The 21,138-nt window shown below is 42.0% G+C and overlaps 3 protein-coding genes across 3 annotated transcripts in view; all 3 read right to left on the bottom strand.

The window, feature by feature from the left end:
- The window catches only part of LOC6507247 (venom dipeptidyl peptidase 4), a 71,238-nt gene that overhangs the window by 43,774 nt on the left and 6,326 nt on the right, over positions 1–21,138 (bottom strand). Inside the window, exon 2 of the mRNA XM_014909630.3 lies at positions 19,760–20,392. Coding sequence (XP_014765116.1) covers positions 19,760–20,185 — 426 coding nt within the window. The 5' untranslated portion in view covers positions 20,186–20,392. The remainder of the gene's footprint in view (positions 1–19,759; positions 20,393–21,138) is intronic.
- Positions 3,808–4,329, bottom strand: LOC6507245. Its single transcript, XM_001956364.4, has one exon. It carries the CDS (start codon positions 4,239–4,241, stop codon positions 3,906–3,908), a length of 336 nt encoding a protein of 111 aa, XP_001956400.1. The 5' UTR covers positions 4,242–4,329; the 3' UTR covers positions 3,808–3,905.
- LOC6507244 (dynein axonemal assembly factor 6) lies at positions 9,494–11,101 on the bottom strand. Its single transcript, XM_001956365.4, has 3 exons — positions 10,366–11,101; positions 10,065–10,303; positions 9,494–10,007 (listed from the first exon to the last, which is right to left on the bottom strand). Exons 1-3 carry the CDS (start codon positions 10,496–10,498, stop codon positions 9,744–9,746), a joined length of 636 nt encoding a protein of 211 aa, XP_001956401.1. The 5' UTR covers positions 10,499–11,101; the 3' UTR covers positions 9,494–9,743.

Here is a 21,138-nt window from a genome sequence, read left to right as displayed (position 1 = left end):
GCTAAACATTGCTTCTGGAAAAGCCGGCCTCTTTAATCGATTCATTATTCTGATGACTCTCCAATGCATTCGAATCGCTAATTTATGAGGAACGTTGCCCACTTTCCTCCGGATATGATGACTCGCTGGTGTTCACGATTGAGTACCTATTGTTTCTAAGATTCAAAGGATATCAGACTTGCTTGTATAAGTTTTAAATGAAATACTAAATAATGGATCTGCAAAATTATAAATAAATTGTAAAAGGCACGGCAAATATTCATTATTTTATAAACCCTATACCCAGTATACTTTGGTCTTAGCATTGTAGTTATCTTTCTTGTTATTTATACACCTCTTGAGCTCTTTGCACCATTAAACTGCGCTTTATGGTGCCTACTCCACCTCCACACAGCCATCGATTGATATGAGTTTGAGAATTTATTAGCGCTTTAATGGCCCAGCCAGCAGGCCAGGTCCCAGAATGTGCTCGTGGTGCTTGAGTGCTCCCCAGATTCCAATGCCCCTCCCCAATTGCAAGTGCAATCGTAGCAGAAGGCGCACTCACTGCTTGCCATAAACTGTGGCACTTTCAATTTGTGGAGAACCCATTGCCAGAAGCCGGAAAAACAACTGGCTTTCCATTGAACTATTCTGAGAACATAGCAGTCAAAAATCAAAGACGAAAATGGGCCAAAACCGCTAAATTGTTTTGCACGTTTAGCCGCAAATGGAGTCTGAATTGTTCGAGTCGTTGTTAGCCCCGTGAGTGTGTGTTTAAGGGTATCCTGTGAGCTAGCCACCACTTCCGGCAAAGTTCATCCGGGGCATCGGGGCATTGGTTCGATACCATCACCAGCCACAGGAAAGTTCCCTTTTTGGAAAGGCTCATTGTTTGTTTGGGCTTTTAGTGTTGCTGCTGGGGAAGCCATTTAGAAAAGATTTGCCAAACAAGTTTGTTTAATTAAGATTTCCTGCGGGCTGGTTGATTGACTTTAAGTGCCAGGAACTAACCGAATTAATGAGCCAAGCCTCCAGCCTTCGGGAAGATGATCTTCCTAGACAGTGTGTGCGAAAATTTGGCCCAGAGGCTGCCAAAGGATAAACAAAGGTGGATATTCATCAGTCCACTGTGCTGGTTCTGGATAAAGGGGAAAGAATATAGTTTAGTTTATTATTTAACCTACTTTTTATAAACTCAAAAAATTTACTTCCCAATCACTAAACGCTTATCAAGTTCATCAAAGTATTGAGTCCGTTGAGTTATTTACTTGAGGGATTCAACTATCCTCTTGGGCCACGCCAAACATCTGAGCCGCGCCCAAAAGGGATTCCATGTTAACTGAATTAATGACACAGCCAAAAGGAAAAATTCTCCAAGTAGACAACAAACAAGAGGCATTTTCGGAGGAAGGCCACAGTTCATAAATATGTAGAAAGAAATCCCTTCAGAAAAGGGAAAACACGCTAAGCACTTCCGTATGAATAAATATTTAATCAATCAATTTCGACAATTTTCCTTTTTCGAGGCTCGTCAAATGCATAAACAGAATGGATACATTTTCATTTTCCCGAACGATGATGATGATGCTGATGACGACGATGAGCATGAATGTGAAGATGGAGATGGAGGCTTTTGTAGCTGTCGTTGAGGCATAAAACAAGTCAGACACATAAAAGTAGATTTGATTGAAATGCTAATTTTCACAGATTACCAGTGAATGAACAAAAAAAAAAAAAAAAGGAGGGAACTCGAAACTGGCGAAAAAATAGATGGACAGTCATTGTGAAAGGTGGCCCCTTTCGACTAAGTCACCATGAGACCGTGAAAAAACACGGAAATAAAATTTGTTGCTTACAAGAGCCTCAGGGGGAAAATCCTTAAAGGCAACAAAATCCATTTTCTTCTCTGCATAATCATGAGATCCTTGGAAATGTTTGTTGAGTGAACAGCTCCTAGCCAAATGACAGGACACTTCACAGCCGGGATAGGCCATCAGCCGCAGACCCTGTTTTGGATTCAGCTTCAGTTTCAGTTTCAATTTCATTTTCATTTTCGGTGCGATTGATTTACCATGAATGGAAGAGCCTTCATCCTCCATCCTCCAACCTCACCCATCACCCAAAGGCATCACCATTTTCCACTTTCCCAGCTGCGATTATCGAAACGTTATTAGTTTGTCTGCTGACAGTGACAGGTTACACTGAACTTGGGACTTTTCAGTGCCCAGGTGGGGCCACCGAAGTGGGTGACGAGTGTGCGTGTATTTATGGCGGGCAGTGTGTTGTGATTTTGTGGCATTTTGTAATTGCATTTCATTTGATGCTCATATTGAAATTTTAATGAATCGAAGTTTGGTGAGCAGAAAGAGGGGAATTGCAAATGAATTTGGTGAGACTTCAAAGCTTTCAATCGGAAATTAATTTCCAAATATTTAAGAAGAAAGTTAGAACCTACTTGAATTTAAATTCCTCAAAGGATACTCACTTTATATTTTACACAAAACCTTTAATTAAAATCCCTAAAACTTCTATTAGCTTTTAACTAGTTGTTTATGCTTCTGGGAAAATAAAAAGTTTTTCCAAAGAATTACTATAAATCTCCAGCTAAGAGAATGCAATGCAACATGCAACATGCAATTCAAAAGCTGGTAGGTTATCCTGAGCAGCTGAGTCCTCTGAACTGCTACAGCTATTTTGCCTATTCAGATAGTCAGTCAGTCAGGCGAGTGAGTTCACTCAGTCAACTCGGCTATCACACACACAATGTGTAGTCACAACATTGAGGCAAAGTTTACTTAAGCATGAAGCTCTGGAATCTGAAGTTGTGACAAAATGCGACTCCAACCGACTGGGAATGGAAGACGGAAGGACCAACCAGAGGACTACATTTCTCGACTAGACAAACTGGCTCTGGAGGCAGCAGTCAGCAAACACAATTCAACAGATGTTGCAGGGACCAACAGGGTCCTGGGACCAGAGAAGCAGCAGCAGCAGATGCAACATGCCACATTGAAGCAGCTGGAGTGATAAACGCGTTGCACAATTGTTGCCGCGGAGATTTGCCAGCTGACAAAATGCTTCTGACATTTTTGCAAGTTAACAATAAAAATATTTCATATAATTTAACGCTGCAGCGTCGACAGTTTCTGGCGAATTATTTGGCTTCATAGAGGCAAACAGAATAAATGGCTACGATCATGTTTGAGTTTAAGTCAAGAGGTTGTCACAAAAAGGAGTTTCACATAAGGATTTAAGGGACACAAGGACAAAATCAATTCCAAAATAAATGCGAAAATATTTTTATTATATTTCTTTCTGTGCAATTTGTTTCAGTTTCAGCTTTTGGCAATTCTGTCACATCTTTTTACCAATAAGTCGAGCGGCAGCGGACGAACTTGAAGAATGTCCTTCCTTATTTATTGCTTTTAACATATTTGTTTGGCCCCCAGGCAATCTGTCTTTGTGGCTGCCAGCATATACATATATATGTGTGAGTGTGTGTGGCGGCAAAAGGCAAATGCAAATTTTCAGTCTCAAATTTTCCGGCTTTGTCTTTCATTTTCGGGGCTTCGCCGCAAAGTTTCAGGCCAAAACAAAGGGCTCATGCCAAAGTGCAGCTGCTTCGGATTGCTTCGGGTACAATTTTTGAAGGGCGGTCAATGAAAAGTTTATTGTTCCCCAAAAAAAAGAAGGCATTGTGTGTTGAAAGAGCGGAAGTTCGTTTGGCAATTTTCTGTGAAAGGCCTCGAATAAATTGTAAATGGCAGTAAAACTTCTGGAAAATGATGAAGGGTTCTTCCCAATGGAAATGGAAGCACATTCATATACATTTTTGAAACTTGAAACAATGTCACGTTTAATGATTTGAGTCGGATTAGTTTTCAAAAACAGATACACATCGAAACTGAATTTAATAACAATAATTAGTCAACAGTTTCCTCGTTGGAATCCTGATAGCGACGCAATCCATTGTCGCCTCCAGCCATTTTGTCTTCCTCAATTGCAGCAGCAGCCTTTGCTACCATTCGGCTCCGAAGGGCTTTCTGCAATGTGGCCATGGTCGAAGTGGCCATTCGTACGCGCTTGTTAATACGGGTCAGACGCTCCTGAATGCTGTTGAACATCTGCTCCGAAAACTGGGCATCCTCCGAGGTGTCCAAAGGAACCACTGAAGCCTCCACCATGCTGACCTGGCTATCGTCCTGATAAGAGTCATAGCTTACGAGTTCTTGTGAGCCTTCAGATCGTTTGTCGCCCATTTTAAAATTAACATCAAATAATACACAATTTTTGTTGTTTCGTAGATGCTAGAAGTCTGATTAAGCACTGACGGTATTCTAGAAAGATTTGTCAGTTCGTAAAACACAACGCTTACTTAGTCTGATAATATATTTAATATTGAAGCCTGTTTAAGTATAAAATTGTTTGATTTCTTTTAGAGAATCATCCTCAAGACAGAAGCCTACTTGGCGGGTAATCAAGTGTGAAATGTGTCCATCATGGTCATAAAATCAGAAATCAATTAAAGCCATTTAAGAGGAAGACGAGCAAGGATATGGATGTCGAGTGTCGTTGCCAGGGCGCAAGGCAAATAAATCTCTGAAACGACTTTCAGAGAGACGCGCACACACACATCCTGGATGGTGGGGGGATATAAAAGTTGCTCCGCAGCTGAGTGAAGCAAACGAAATCAAAGTCTATAACTTAACGACTGCAATGAGAATGATGGTGATGACGATGTCGACGATGTGGAACGCCCTCAAGGTCCACCCATTCGTCCGCCCATTTCCCCAGTCAGAGAGGAAAACCCGAGCCCAGAAAAAAAGGAGACAAAAGCCAAAAAAGACGGAAATGCAGCATTCATTTTCCGTTGCCCCCTCCATTCTCTTACTGAGTCTGTTTTTCGCCTTCATGTGCTAAATATTTGCCAACCATTTCTTTATTTTCCACTCGCTCTCCGCCAGTTTGGCCTTTGTCGCCAAACTGGATTCCCATCTTGACTTGCACCCACCAGCCCAGACCGCCAACCCACCCACTTTTCCACTTTGTAATAAAGCAATAAATCTGCTGAGGAACTGCTCCTCCTTTATAATAAATTCCCTTACACACAAAAACACTTACAAATGAGTTTTTGTTCAATGGAATAAATGGCATGTCTCTTTATATATCTGTATCAGAATGTGTATCAATGTCGCCATAGCAGCAAATGCATGTTCATAGCTGCATAAAGAATATATAATACTATATTGTGGATTCGCTGAATCGACTATTGATAATGGCATTTGCCATTTGCTTTGTGGCTGAGCTTTGACTTTTGGCGACTCCTTTCAGATTTCTTCTGCTTGCGCTGGTAAGTAGGCAACGTTTTTCAGTTTGTCGTTTTTGAGGCAAAGAGGTCTGTTGAAGAAATTTTAATTTAAGTCTCACATGTGTAAGTTTCCTTTTGAACTGTGCTATCAATCTAAATTAATTAGCTAAAATATAGCCCCTTTTATAATCCCCCTTACATCCTTACGAATTCTTATTCCGAACAAAGACAGGCTGTTGCCTAATCTTCTGTCTAAATCACTTGCCAACATGTTGCTCAAAGTCACTCACACACATAACTAATTGATGATCTAATTGAATGTTCTTGGCCCATTTCTCAGCTGGGTTATATTCTTTTTGTTTTCTGGCCCACATCGACGAGCAACATCCCATAGCCCATATCCCATATCCCATATCAAGAGAAACATCTGTCAGGCCCATCACAATAAATAACCATATAGTTATAGTTGAGTTTCCTGCATTAAAATGCCATCATGCTGGAGATTAATGCGAAAAGGTCACGCCCAGCTCCTTTCGGAGGTGAAAGCCATTCACTTCAGCAACGCGTTGACATTTGCTGTGGACTCTTCCATTCCCAGTGCCATTCCCTTGTGCTTTCGCTTTCGGTCTCGGTTTTTTCTTTTGTTTTTCCATTTGTTTTTGTTATCCTAGCTGTGCTGTTTCATGGCTGTTTGTTGTAGCTGCCGCAGGACCCGCCAGATGAGACACGTGACAATGTCAGGGCAAACATAAATGCCGTGTGTCAACATGCAGGTCGCAAAAAGAACTAAAGTGAAAATGTCTTTTTATCAACTTTCGGAGAAGATTCTGACAAGCACTTGAAGAAAAAGTTTCTCGAAAATTGAAAACTCTTCTTTTAAAAAGAAACTTAACATAGTTTTCCCAAAAATATTGCCAGAAACCTTAAACAAAAAAAAAAAAGAAATACTACATTTTTGCTAAAAACATAACATTCTTGTCTATGTGTTCGGGTTTTGGGAATATTTGTTGTTGTAGTTTTTACATTTGTCTTAATTAGGGGGGAGATGGAAGCCACTTGAAGAAATGTTCTTGAAGAGCCATCAGCTGCCGCTGGCATTTGGCACTGACTTGTCTGACTTTCTCCGCGCTGTCTCTCCGCCTTTCTTCTGGAGGGGTGAACACGTGTGCGACTTAATGGCAACACTTTCGCATCCTCAGAGTCCTCGTATGCCGCTCATGTCTGTCTGTAATTTATATGGCTGCTTTAATGCCCCCCTCGGAATGGTCCCAAACCACTACCGCCCATGCCACAGGCTTCCGTTTCTAGGAGAATTTGTTATTACGTTGAATTAAACTTGAAAAATGTGTTAATGGGCTCGTTCTGTTTCGTTCACACCAACTGCTCCTCCGAACTGGCAACTTAATTAAATTCCGCAATGATTCTGTTATTTTGCCATGTAGCAACAAGCAAGAAGATGCCTCGTCTTTGGGCCAAAAACCTAAGTTGTAGCAACAATTACAAAAGATGCCAGAACATAGCGCACCACATGGCGTATGTGTGATATTTTTGTGTGCGTTTCGCTTTTGCTTTAAACGGCAGCCTGCAGACTGCGATTTCCTTTTGAATTTTCTTCTGCTTTTCCTGCTATTCCATTTAATTTGTTGGCCTTAATGAGCTGTGAAAAGTGTTTTGTGCGAAAATTGGTAAATTGTGGCAGTAGGAGCAAACTGTGCGAGAAAATAATGATGATCAAGAAATAGGTTTCAAGTCATGGGTGACGTTGCGAAGGAAACCCTTTTTCAGAATTCATTTGCTAATAGCCATAAAGGATTCCATGGAAACATTAAGCTTCACTCAGTCGGAAGTCATTCACAACTTGCAACATAAATGACCAAAAATTTATTTTCTTGCATCCATCATATCTTTTTATTGAAATTTTTGTTCAGGTTTTAACTTTCAACTGTGTCGACATGGAAATGGTTTTAATGGTAATTAAAAATAAAACCTGCAGATTTATGTGGAACGGAAGTCCAGTAAAAAACAGTGCAGAAACTTTTCAGTGATCAGCATGCCCATATAAATTTTTATATATATATGGAAATATATGGACAATGGCGTTTGTATCCCCGTGGAAGATGCAACTTCAGCCGGGTGACTTGTTGCCGGAAAGGCTTTAAGCTGTAAGCCGCGTTAACTTTAATCTGATGGCAATTAGCCAAGGGAGAGAGGAAATAGGATGGTCATGGAAATATGAACAGAAGAAACTTTAATGTTCGGAGGGTGTCTTTCAGTTTAAATTATTTATTATAGGTTTACATCGCAATATGGTTTAACCTTGGTTAACCACAAGAAAAAAAAGAATGAAATCGATTTCCACAAAGGAGAGGGCTTATTGAATTTTTCAAGTAGATGGTCAAGTGCAACAATTATTTATGGCCTTCCACGAAAAGGGCTCGAATGCCAAATAATAAATACGTTGAGGCATAAAGTATTTTACAAATATGCCTCGGATAAACAGGCTGTTGGCACATATTAAAAAGTTGGCAATATTCCTGCCCTGAGGTGGCCAAAATTTCTGCACCAAAAAAAAAAAAGAAACTTGGCCGAAATGCACATGGGAAAAAATGCGCTCAATTTGCATTTGAATTTTGTGTTCCCATTTAGCCCTATTCCTATTTGCATGTGTAGTTGTTACCGTATTTGTGTTTGTGTTGATGGAAACTTTTCTAAAAGATGATAAAAAGGGTGTGGTTTTTGGTCGGGATAATGTTCATCCCCAGATGATGATGATCATCCCAACGGAACGTGCGTTTGTGTAAATGAGCTAAAAAAAAGAGTTGAGCCTTTTTCTGTTGGTTTTTGCGTAGGTTTTCCAATTTTTTTGTAACCCTCTTTTGCTTGTTTGTGAAGTCTAACATCAACACATGCTATTTTTCTGCTCCTGTTTGTTTTCCTTGTTGAATGTCATTGAATGAAGTAGAGTGGAATGAAAGGAGTATTTTGGAAATGCTGATACAGTTCCCCTGATTGTTTACCTAGCCGACTACTTTTCTTGTTCCGTTTGCCTTGGTCTTTTTCCTTTCTTCTTGGGCCCAAAGAAATTGGTTATTTTGGCCGTCTATCCCATCCATCCTTTGATGCGAAATGTAAGTTGTTATCCCTTCAGTTTGTTATCATTTAATTGAGTAGCAAGCCGTTGGTTTTAGAACAATTTGTTTCCTCAAAAGACTCGCCTAATTTGCTCTAAAATAATTCACTTTCCTTTTCCACGCCGCTGCTCGGACATTTAAATTGAATTAAAAGTTTTTCGTTGACAGCCGGAGAGTCCTAGCTTGATGATTTATCATTTGGGTCTTGGGCAAAAGTTTCATCAAGAAAATAAGAAGAAACCGAAAAGGTCACCTCCTCTGATTTCGGGGAAAACTAGTTCGCCAGGCGAGACACGCACTTCTGTCCCAAAAACTTGTGACTTTTTGTCGTTTTTTTATGGCTTCTTGCTATATGCCTCTGTGAACTTTAACTTTTTATATATAAATACATATTTTTTTTTGGGTAGCAGGATGACACTTTATCATGTCTCGGCCGGACCCAGCTTGCCCGGAGCGCACAAATTGAAATGTGCCAGCATCAGTCGAAGTAAATGAGGCAAAACGCAGCCGCAAGCCCAGCGGGAAGTAATTGTGTGTGCCCCTGAAGCCTACAACAAAAATGATTCCTCCCCTTGAAGTCCTCGTCCGGCCACATGGTCTATTAGGCTGAGCAAAGACTGAAAAAAATCTCGATTTTCAACTTTTCCCTTTGGTTTTCGATTTTTTTTTCTTTTATTTTTTATTTGACTTTTGTATGTCTGGGATTGACAAATATTTAGCCAAAGTGATTTTTGACAGCATCATAATAAAGGCTGCTTGGGCGCCCAAGGAATACTTCATGCTTCGTTTGAGCGTAATTCGGAATTGACCCCAAAACAAGGTCGGCCCATGCGGCGTATGCGCAATTTGCTCGCAAAATCAGGCCAAAGTGCTGGCAATTGAATTGGAATTGCTGGAAAATGTGGCAGCAATGCTCTCTAGAGTTTAAATATTTGCTTAGGATCTGCGGTTAACAGCGGTGAGGGTCCATTTTAATCCAGTTGAGTCATCAAATTACGACAGCTTAGGGATAATTGGAAGTTCTTAAGGTAGTAGGTGAACTGCTTTCTTGCCCAAATAAAAAACCATAAAATTTCACTAGAAATTTTGAATATATTTATTTTTTTTTGCATTTTTTCCCATAAAAGTTTTACATTACTGGCTATTTTGACAAATAAAATCCATCGAATGAGAATATCTAGCTAGTGTATTGTGTATATGTAAGTATATAGTTTAGTGTAAAAATTCGTACTCTTATCTTCCGTAGTATTAAGACAACATTATAAAAAAAAGAAAACTAAAATCGGAGCTGTGTGAAACCGATTTTGGGTAGTTTTTGGTAATTAAAAATTAACATAGTCCAGCTCCCGTTTTAGCCGGAGTGTAAGTTGCATTTTCTTCAACTCATTGTCGTATTTCGCCTTGCACCGGTCCACGTCCACAGGATGAGGCAGGGGCAAGCGAAGGCGATACAAACAAGTTCCCAGGTCCAGTTCAGTTTCCTGCAGATCGAGTTGCATTTTATCGGCCGACATTTCCTCGCCCGGCAAAGAGATCTCTAGCACAAGATCTTCGCAGCTGGCCGAAGATCCTGTCCGATTACCCATCTAAAAGGACGACAGTGTTACGCCTGAAAAGGATATGTCTCATAGAAGCATATGTACCTGCAGGAAAACATCTTCGGTTCCCACTGCCTGACGATAGGTCATCGTATATTCAGGCGTTTTTCTCGCATCTAGGATATCATTATCTTCTCGTTCCTGCTGCTCTTGCCATTGCTCCAGAGTCTCTGGCTGCTTCTTTTCCTCCTCAACCAAGGGCGTGACGTAAGGATTGGCCTTCTTTTTGTTTTTCGTCTTGCCAGGAGCAGCCCCAGTTTTGGGAGGGCCAATTCCACCGGGGTCTAAGTTCGTCAATTAAGTTACTCCCAGGTACTACTAGCATTCGGGCTCCGTATTCACTTACTCAGTTTGTGAACCACCATGGATTCGTCCTCATCCTCGCTGCTACTGCAATCGACGCCGCCACGCCTCCTTTGACAGGGATTCAAGAGGTTTTGAAGAGCTTTCAATTGCTCAGGATTGTCGAAGAGGGACATTTTAGATGCGACGCGGGGAGAAGTCACTGAATTTTACGTAGTTCGTACTTTTATCCAAAACTTTTAATTTTTTTTACCCGATTAAATATTTTCAAATATTTCTAGGCTTTTGCTGGAGTTGATGGTGTTCACAGCTCGGCTCGTTGTGATAGAATGATGAAAGTTTGGGGCTAGACCTGGTACCTGAACTTTTCAAACTTGACAGCCAGTTCCAAGGCAACCTTCGATCTACTAGACTAGAAATCTTGTTTATTTTGTTACCTTAGCTACTAAAAACAGTCTGTTTGGAAAATTCTAGAGCTGCCCCTTTTTTTCATCCAAATAAATGAGAAGGGTTGAGGGATCCTGGTGCCTAGTTACCCTATTCAACATTACTTACCCGCCCTTGGCGACAATTCACTCTCAACTGGTCGGAAAACTATGGGCCCCACTTTAGGCATTTCAATTAAAAACTTGGGTTGCCTCGGCGCTTGCCCATTTAGTGGAAAACTTTTGCGCCCGAGAACCAAACTGTGCTCGAACAAAAATATTTCACTTGTCAGAAACAATTGTTTTGCGAATTATAAATTGTGTAATTATTGTTCTAGGCTTGACCTTCTCTCCTGGTCAGGGCCAGCACGAATTATGAACAACGAAACAAAAATGTACAGACCAGACCATGCCAGACCATAACTGAACTGAAATTTGCATTTTTCACGCGCTCTGAAAGTGGTGAAGGGAAACGCTAATTTGACTTTTAGCCACCAGTGGCTAGGGGGTGATGGGTGAAAGGGGTCAGAACGATGGCCAAAAGCTGGGTAGTACTGGGGCAGGGAAACATGAAAACGTGGCCGAGTTAACAACATGATGCTGGCTCAGTTACAATAGCCAGGACCACAGCGGGATCCCAGTTTTGGCATTCGACAAAAAGGATTCTCAGTTTTGTGCTGCTCTTGTCCCGGTTACGTGTTTAATTTGTTTAACACGGACGGTTGGAAAAAGTGTACAAAAAAAAAAATAAAAGAAGAAAACCTTTACCAGCTCGCTTGAAAGAGGATTTTGGGTTCTTGTTCTGGTTCAATGGCAACCACTTGACAGCTCCAACCAGGGCTTAAACCCACCACAGGCCATGGCTTTGTCATTTGCAGCTTAAATAAACGTGGCCATATCTCAGGCTCAACTTTTTCTCGTTTTATTAAAAAAAAGCTATCTAGATAGAAATCAGACGTTATTCACTTCAAAAACGTAGCTTTCAGGAAACTATTTGATTTGTTTACATTAAGATAAGTTTATTAAATAAAGTGTCTTGTTTTATATCTTTGATCTTTGAGAAATGATTTATGAAACCTTAAATTATTTATTACTCCACATATTTTATTGTCATCATAAAATCTTTTTAAATTTCTGGATTTATTGGATGAAGAATAATTAATTGAAATCCTCTGCTGATAATCTGAAATAAATCTGACAAAATCCCTTCAATATATTCAGTTCCCTTGAAAGCTAACCAAACATCACGTAGCTGAACTTTCACCTTCAGCCTGCAATGCAACATGGAGGATACTCCAATATCGGTTCGCATCAGAATGCACCCCAGGACATATCACGCAATGCCCAGTCCCTCTGGTCTCCCCTGCCTGACATAACGCATCCAGACAATGAACATGAATCCATGGTGTAATTGTATTTCGCTTGTCGCACACATTTCAATGAACTGCACATGGGTGGGGGTCGAAAAGGGAGCTTCCGAAAAACCAAAAAAACCTCCTTTTTCCCCGCTCTCCTCAAAAAACAAAAAAGGCTACGCAAATTTGTGTTGACTGAATACACAAGAACGTCTGTCCCAGTCCCAGCTAAAATCCCGTATCCGTGCAGACCCCTCTTTAGCCCCAAAACCCCAAGGCCATTGCCAAATAGATTTTTGTTTCAGTCACATATGCCGGATGGGTGGCACGAGCAGTGGCGACAGGATGCTAGGGGCAGGATGGGCAGGAGGGACAGCAGCTGCAACGAGGGTAAAAGTGAAAGCGTTTTCCGCATTGTGTTGGCAGCTGGGACGTGTCCTTCTGCCCCGAAACCATCCCCACATTGTGATTTGTGTGCGTGTTCTCCCCTCCAGCGGTCTCTCCAACGTTTTTCTTTCTTGTCTGCTGTTTTTCAGCAAGATATTATTATTATTTTTCGGTTGTAACATAAAATGTAATTAAGAAGGCATTAAGTAGCGTGCATAAATCATCGAGCCACATGTGCAGATGGGCCCCACCTGGCGGTGGCGCTGGGTAACTGGTTTGAGTTATGTAACCGATTCCCAGTTGCTAGGCAACAGCGGCGAAGAAGGTGGCCAGTTTGGAGAAGAGAAAGCTTCAACTAAGTTGATCCCCAACCGGCAAGACGATGAGCAGTGGACTGTAGAGTTATATGTTCTTGTCAGTTTCGCTGTCTAATTGGTACTAAGAAAATTTACATTTGTGGAACTTAACGATAGGTGTGTGTGTGCATACATGTTGTGGATTGTAAAGCTAGTTGGTATAGAAAATATAAAGATGACAATATGGGATAACTTATAAACTATGTATCGATAGTCCATTCCTAAACATCCCGGGCCACCCTGAAACACGGTTTCTGAACTGAGTAGTTTCGCAATTTTCGTTATTGGCCGGGTTTTGAGCCGGATGATCCGGACTGCTCGAACCTTATTGTCCTTTCCTTGGAAAGTGTCGATCACCTTCGCTAGATGTCATAATGCTGGTGGTGTGTTGGACTCCTTGACGAGCGCAACGCTGCCGATCGAAATGTTAGGGGTTGTCGTGGTCCACTTAGGACGCTGCTGATGCTTCGCCTCTGCTGACAACTGCGAATGTTGGATTCGTCCACCTACTCTTAGCAGGTTGTCCTTGTCGATGATTGGTGAGATCTTGACCAATTGAGATTGGTTCCCTAGAGCCTTGTTTGCGCGTAGTAACTGGATCTCCTGTTGAAAACCAGCTTGAGCGTGTTACAGCCACCGAATCCTTGCTGCCTTGATCTCATCGAATGTTAGAGAATTCGATATTTGGTTCGAAGATGGGTGCTTCATGCGATGAATGAAGCGCAAAACGTAAGCAAGTGTGTGTATAAGCTTCAGCCAAGATGAGTTGCGATTGAGAAGCTTATCCCATGGGTTGTCCGTCGTGACATTCGTCTGCGCAGCTAGGCAGGTAGTTTTGACTTCGTCTTGTATGCGTTTGTCTGAAAGAGAAGTACAGTTATGAGTATTGTTCAACCTTTCCAAGAATTGTTCCTTGTCCCTCAGCCATGAAGGACCCTTCCACCATAATTGGAAGTCAATGAGCTCGGATACTCCCAAGCCACGGGATGCGCAATCCGCTGGGTTCGATTTTGAGTCTACATGCCGCCATGCATGCTTCGGGATGGTTTCGAGGATTTCTGAAGTGCGGTTCCCAACAAACGTCTTGAGTTGGGCTGGTAAATACGATAACCATGACAGGACTATCGTCGAATCACTCCATGCGTAGATCGTTACGTCGTTGTTCATTAGTCCAGCTTTTATGGATTGCAGAAGTTGACTCAATAGAAGTGCGCCACATAATTCCAGGCGCGGCAAAGACTGCTGCTTCAAAGGTGCCACTCTGGTTTTTGCAGCAAGTATGGCGACCGAAATGGTTCCATCGTCGTTAACCACTCGGCTGTATACCACCGCTGAGTACGCCTTGGTGGATGCATCTGAAAATCCGTGCAATTCGATTCTCTGTTTGTCGCTTTTAACTAAGCGCGGTATCTGGAGCTTGTGAAGGTTGTCCAGATCAGCTCGCCATTTGAGCCAGTTGTTTGCTAGTTTTCTCGGTAGTTCGTCGTCCCAATTCAAATTCAACAGCCAGAGTTTTTGAAATAGTATTTTGAATTGAACTACGATTGGTGCTAATAGACCGAGAGGGTCGAATATACGTGAGACATCCGACAACACTTGCCTCTTGGTGCAGCGAGGGTCTTTCGATAGGTTTACATTGTACGACAATGTGTCCTCTCCAGGGTGCCAATGCAGCCCTAGCACTTTGACTGGTGATTGTGAGGAACCCGTGTTATCCTCCGATTTGATGCGTTTGGTATTCGATACCCATTTCCCGAGCTCTAGGTTAGCACAGGACATCAGTTGGACCAGTTCGTCCCTGTTGCGTAGCAGCTCATCCTCACTATTTGCTCCAGTGAGAACGTCGTCGATATAGAAGTCCTCCAACACGATTTTTGCTGCGTTCGGAAACTCGTGCTTATGGTCAGCAGCTAGTTGCTCTAGCACTCTGACTGCTAAAAATGGTGCGCATGATGTTCCATACGTCACCGTGCATAGTTGGAAGTGCTTGATAGGGTCTGAGGGATCCTCTCTCCATACGATTCTTTGATAGTCTCTATGTTTTTCGCTCACCCATATTTGACGGAACATCTTGACTATGTCCGCTGAAAAGACGTATTTGTACATACGGAATCGCAAGCACACAGCAAATAGGTCTCGCTGAATACTCGGTCCGATCGAGAGCGTGTCGTTTAATGCCATGCCTTTGGCGTCTTGATATGAGCCGTCGAAAACCACTCTAAGTTTCCGACCCAATACGGGATGATGTGGCAAGTAGAAATTCCTACCCTTGGGAATTTCGCTCGGTGAGATTTCTCGCATATGTCCTAGCTCCTGGTATTCCCTCATGAACTTTACGTAGTCGTTACGTAATTGTTGATTCTGTGCTAAACGTCGTTCAACTGATTTGAACCTCTGCAACGCTCCTTGAAGTGTATCTGCGAATTGTGTTTCGGATACTTTAAACGGAAGTTCCACTATGTACTTGCCTTGTTCGTCTCGAGTGTGTGTTGCAAGAAAGTGTTTCTCCACCTCCTCGTCTTCAGGTTGAACTTCTGCCTTGCGTTGTATGCTCTCCAGCTCCCAGAACCTTCTGAGATAAGCATCGATGTCTATTGTCGTTGTGAGTGCCGTAGCGCTGCATGCGCGTGATGAAAGCAGTGATGTAATTACCCATCCGAAAATTGATGATATAGCAATGAGCTTTCCTTTGTCGTCGTAGATTTTTCTTCCAGTTATAACACTCCAAACGTGTTCGCTGCCCAAAAGAATGTCAATTGGGGCATTCGTGCTAAATTGCGAATCTGCCAATTGCAGATCGTTGAAAACTCGAAGTGCAGACGCGTCGATGGCCTGCCTTTCCAATGATGACGTAATTTTTCCAAGCACATGAGCCTGGACTACCAGCTGATCTTGCGAAATACGGGATTGGATGCTTATAGTGCTGCATCCCCTTGTAGTGTCTGCTTTGGTTGATGAAATTCCCGTAACCAGTATGCGTGATGGCGTACGAGCCAAACCAAGTGTTTGTATACAGCGTTCAGATATGTACGACAGTTCTGAACCCGTGTCCAATAGGAGTCGGCATGCAACCAAATCTCCCTTTGCGTTGCGAACGTTGACCATGGCCGTCGGCAAGGTGCTCCTGTTCCATCCAGTTGATTGTTGTGAATTTGCAGTGCCTTGTGCACATACCATTGCTGCAGAACCTTCTGCTTGTGCGATGTGACTCGTAGTCACCGTTGAGATGTGTGCGCTAGGATCCTCCTGATCCTCACCAGTTTGAGAGATTGTTCCAATAGCCTGTTGCGTGCGTTGCAGGTGCAACAGTGAGTGATGCTGACCTTTACATTGTCTGCACTTGAACGTAGATTTGCATTTTCTGACCCCATGACCAGGATTCAGACAATTGTAACATAGAGCGTTTTCCTTGGCAAACGAAAACCTCTGTCCTGCTGACATATCCAAGAATTGTTGGCATCCATACAGACGATGCTCTGTAGAATGACATTTGCTGCACTTGTTTCCTTCAAGTACAACCAGCGAATGTGTGACCTTCCTTGTCTTGTCACCGATTGAGGCTGTAGTCTTGCCTCCGATTGTTTCACGCTTGCTGAGTTCTAGTTCCTCGCAACGTGCATCCAAAAATTTGAAGAATTCCTCCAGTGTGGGTGAGTCTGTCTCCACACTGCGCTCGATCCACCTGCGTCGAGTATCTGCATCCAGCTTCTCCAGCGTCAAGTAGATGATCCAACAGTCTCGTCCTGTTTCCTCTATGGCATCCAAACCACGCACTATTTCATTGGCGCCGTCTGACACCTTCCGTAATGTTGCTGTATCCGACCTTGTTGTTGTTGGCAGCTTCATAAACTGCTCCAATAGTGAATTCACGATATGCCGTGGACGATTATATCTTTCATTAAGTCGCTCCCACGCAGTGTTGTAAGCTGAATCCGTAATAGCCAAATGTCGTACCAGATTTGCAGCTTCGTCGATCAGAAGAGATTTCAAATGATGAAATTTGTGCGTATTTGTCAAATTCGCCTTGTTGTGAATTGTGCTCTCATATATGTCTTTGAAAGCTGGCCACTCTGAATAATTGCCAGCGAACCGTTTAATTTGAATTTTAGGCAATTCGCTTTGAGCTGATGCCCCTACCATTTGAGCACTACCTGAATTCGCCGCGTAGGCGTCTCCTCCTTCAGGTCTCGACGTGTTTGCAGTGGCTCGATTTGCCGCCAACTGCTCGAAGAGTTGTTGTTGTTGTTGTAGCAAACTTATTATTGCGTCGTTGTTTTGCAGCACGCCGCTGCCGTTTTCACTGTTCCCAATTGATGGACTAGGTCTTGTACCTACCATCGCCGAAAGTAATGCATGCGCCCTTAGATATTTTTCCTCGTAGAATATGTTGTCATGCTCCGGATCCACATAGCCATCTACTTCGTCGAGCATAGCTATTTCATCACCAAATCTATTGAAGTCTTTCCATGTTGTGTTGAGATGCTCCAGCCGCGAAGACACCTCTGCCCGTGTGGCGTTCGAATGTTGCGCGTCCTCAGCCCAAGCCAAGCTCCGTGTGATATTGGCCTTGAGTCTGGCGCGCCCTTTTGTCAATGCTTTTAATTGCTCCATGCCGAGAAACAATTACAAATGAGAACCAATGCACAGAAAACTACAAAACAAATCCGGATGCGAAGGACCAAACAATGATCCCCAACCGGCAAGACGAATGAGCAGTGGACTGTAGAGTAATATGTTCTTGTCAGTTTCGCTGTCTAAATGGTACTAAGAAAATTTACATTTGTGGAACTTAACGATAGGTGTGTGTGTGCATACATGTTGTGGATTGTAAAGCTAGTTGGTATAGAAAATATAAAGATGACAATATGGGATAACTTATAAACTATGTATCGATAGTCCATTCCTAAACATAAGTTTCCTCTGGCCCGCCATAGATCTGGGTCTACTGATTGCATTCTTTTTTTTCCTTAGGCGACACACTGGCGCACTGGCGCACCATTTTTTTGGTCATTTATTTATATATTTTTTTCGCTCTTTTTATTTTTGCAAGCTTGTCTGAAAATTGCCAATGCACTTAGACAAAAACACTATTAGCATATATTATTGAGAAAAATATATATTTATTTTGTTCCGTGATTGTGTTTAAAATAAATGCGCCTAGCTAAATAATTTCTAGTCCAAAAAGAACATGGCCACAAAGCCAAAATGGGGGAAAACAGGATGAGCAAGATGTGCAGTCAAGCGAGCCAGGAGCATAAAAATAAAACTAACATCGCTGTAGCTGTCTCTTTTATTTTGGTTTTCTCTCCCTCTCACACACACACACACACACACACAGATATGCAAACCAACACACATACACGGGCATACACGGCGGATAAGCAATGCCAACAAACCAAAAAGGCGCGCAACTTTAGACGCTGGCGACTTTAAAGTTCACTGGACCACGAAATGGTCACTAACGCAACCAAGCCAAAAACAAAATATAACTGATCCTAGAAGGACACACCACAAACAAAATTAAGCCAAAATCCCCCAAAGGCTGAAACTGGACCAAAAACCGGATTTAGACTTTGAGTCAATTGGTAAGTCTGGCTAAAATGTCACTCAAGAGACAAATGAGTGGGTACAAAATGGCCAAGAAAGAGAGGCATTAGAAGAGAGAGCCAGCAGACGCAGCTTTTGCCGGTTGTTTGTAAACAAAATGAAAGCTTTCGCATCAGCTGTTCAAAGAGAGAGCCAGGCAAACCGTGGAATTTTTAAGAAAGCCTATGAATTTCAATATGATTCACTGCGAAAGGTACATCTTTGCCATAAATCACCCGATTCTCCAGCATAATACCTTAATCGATTCCCCATCAATCTGTATCAAAATCTGGAAACAAAATATTTTTAGGTTTTTCATCAAATTTTCTGAAGGGTCCCCTTCAAAAATCTAGAAAAGTGCCTGGAGCCACTATATGGCCCCCCGCGAAGGCTATATCTTTGCCAATTCTCATCCGATCCTTTAGCGGAATGCCTTAATCGATTTGTAGATCGATTTCCCATCAATCTATATCAAAATCTGGAAACAAAATATTTTTTAGATTTTTCATCAAATTTTCTGGAGGGTCCCTTCGAAAATCAAGAAAAGTGCCTGGAGCCACTATATGGCCCCCAGCGAAGGCTATATCTTTGCCAATTCTCATCAGATCCTTTAGCGGAATAGATTTTTCATCAAATTTTCTGGAGGGTCCCCTTTGAAAATAAAATAATAATAGCGAATCAATATTTCTATCAGCTAATTAAATCACTTCATTTTGAACAATTAAATAATTAAGCTCTTAACGAAAGTGAAAATGGAAATTGTAGAAACAGAGCATAGCGTCCACTAACCCCATTTGGAAATGGCTCCTCATTAAGTGGTTATAAAATAACTCCCCATCACAGTTCGACCGCACCCAAGCGATTAATTTAATTATCTAATACTCTGATACAAATAAATAAAATGATATGGAAAATGGAATATTTATAAATTTTCATGCGACACTTCGTGCTGAGTTTGAACCAATTTCGGTAGCAAATCAATGTCCGATAAAGCCGAAAACACGCACACGTAACTGCAGTTTATGGTAAGACCTGATGGGAATACCAAAATTCCGGTCGATTTGATATCAAAATGGAAAGCAGCAAACTGTTCCAAAAAGAAAAAACCCGAAAGCTGTAAGCTTGAAAGAAATTTTTATAAAATTGTATGCAAAATAAAGATAAATCTAGATGTCTAGCATAATTAGCTTAAGTACGTCTGTTGTTGATAAGATCTATTGAAAGGGCCGTAAAATACCTAATTCAATGGCTAAATATTTCACTTTATCATTCATGAAAGTGAATCGAAAATCTTTCTTAACTTTTAAATTTCAGAAGAAAGCACTTACCTTTCTTCTGGCTGCCCTTCTTCGCTGCTCCGAAGATTTGCGCTGCCACTTGCGTCGCTCCGTTTCTTTTGCAAAGAGATCCTCCACACTGCTACTGCTGCTGGGCAGGTCCGCCTCCTCCCCGGAACTTTCCGTGGAGCTGGATGCATTGGCTCCCACTCTTCCGGCCTCGGCATCCCTCTGCCTTAGCTTTCGATAGTCCCCGGACTCATCGCTGCTGAGGAATCTGTCCCGAAAAGCTTTGTAAAGTCCTGCACTCACGCTGCCGATGCTGCCACGACCATGGACCCCCGTCGTGGAGGCACTACGCCCGGCGTAGCTGCTCCTGCGCTTGGCTCTGGGCCTGGAGTTGGGCTTGGGCTCCGCAGCTGATTCGTCCAGGCTCTGGAGCGCTGCATTCATGTCCAGCCAGCCGGCAGCACTCATCTTGCTTGGCTACTTCCTCTAATGTCTGATAATCTTATGATGCAATGATTGTCGTCACGGATTCGGGTTCGGATTCGAAACGCTGGCTCGCATGTCAGGGAATCGCTTGCTTTCTGCTCCCCTGGGTTTCTAACCTTTCACCCCTCTGCCGCTCGAGTGTGCTCGTGTGTCTCACTTGGCTTCCCTCCAATTAACAATTACGAGTGTCTGGAAAGAAAGCAACAGCCAGATTTTGAAAATATTAGACAAGGGAAAATTTGCATGCTTTCAATTAATAAGGAACCCCGAATGAATTTGCCCATCCAATGGAGTTTTCTCTTTATTTTTCGGCATGGATTGTTGAGCTTTGCATAAGCGTGTAATGGGAGTTGAATGATTGTCTGCGGAAAATAGGAAAATTGCACTTTCAGATGATGAAAATTGGTAGAAAAGGGAGTGTTCTAAGAGCTGTTAAATGGATATTTTTTTATGAAATTCAATTACTTTTAACTGTCACTTACATGCACTCTATAAAACAGATGCCCTTTTTGTGTCATGCCATGTATCCTTTTCACTTTGGTTAATTTAAATTCGCAGTTTACATATCTCATTCATTTTGCCATCTGCCAGCAGGCATTATTCGATTTAATGACAATTAAATGAATCATATTCCGAATGGAAAGTGAGCAGCTATCGGTGCATTACAAAGTCACATAATAAACTGATTTGATATGCGACACTTTTAATGAATTTGCGTTTATGTAAAATGGGTCATCTTTCGTTTGAAACATGTTTAATATAATTTGAATTAAATTTTGTGCAATGGACAAATAGATGGAAAAACTTAAATCATCCGATTTTCTTTTTTTTGTTAATTCATGGAGCAGCGGCCAATGAACATGAAAATGCAGAAAAAAGTTCATTTTCCCTTCCACTATCTTCCCGGCCAAGTGAAAAGGCGTCGGAAAAGATGA

This window comes from Drosophila ananassae, chromosome 2R (genome assembly GCF_017639315.1).
Source record: "Drosophila ananassae strain 14024-0371.13 chromosome 2R, ASM1763931v2, whole genome shotgun sequence".
Lineage (NCBI taxonomy): Eukaryota > Metazoa > Arthropoda > Insecta > Diptera > Drosophilidae > Drosophila > Drosophila ananassae.
Note: the sequence above shows the minus strand (reverse complement) of the source record. Positions and strands in the feature narration are given on the sequence as shown.

What these genes read in the sequence shown, in the direction of transcription:
- LOC6507245 (XM_001956364.4), bottom strand. Translation starts at nt 4,241, where the DNA reads ATGGGCGACAAACGATCTGAAGGCTCACAAGAACTCGTAAGCTATGAC.
- LOC6507244 (XM_001956365.4), bottom strand. Translation starts at nt 10,498, where the DNA reads ATGTCCCTCTTCGACAATCCTGAGCAATTGAAAGCTCTTCAAAACCTC. An exon ending in CATGGTGGTTCACAAACTGA is followed by an intron (nt 10,304 to 10,365) that starts GTAAGTGAATAC and finishes TGACGAACTTAG; the next exon opens with ACCCCGGTGGAATTGGCCCT. An exon ending in CCGAAGATGTTTTCCTGCAG is followed by an intron (nt 10,008 to 10,064) that starts GTACATATGCTT and finishes TCGTCCTTTTAG; the next exon opens with ATGGGTAATCGGACAGGATC.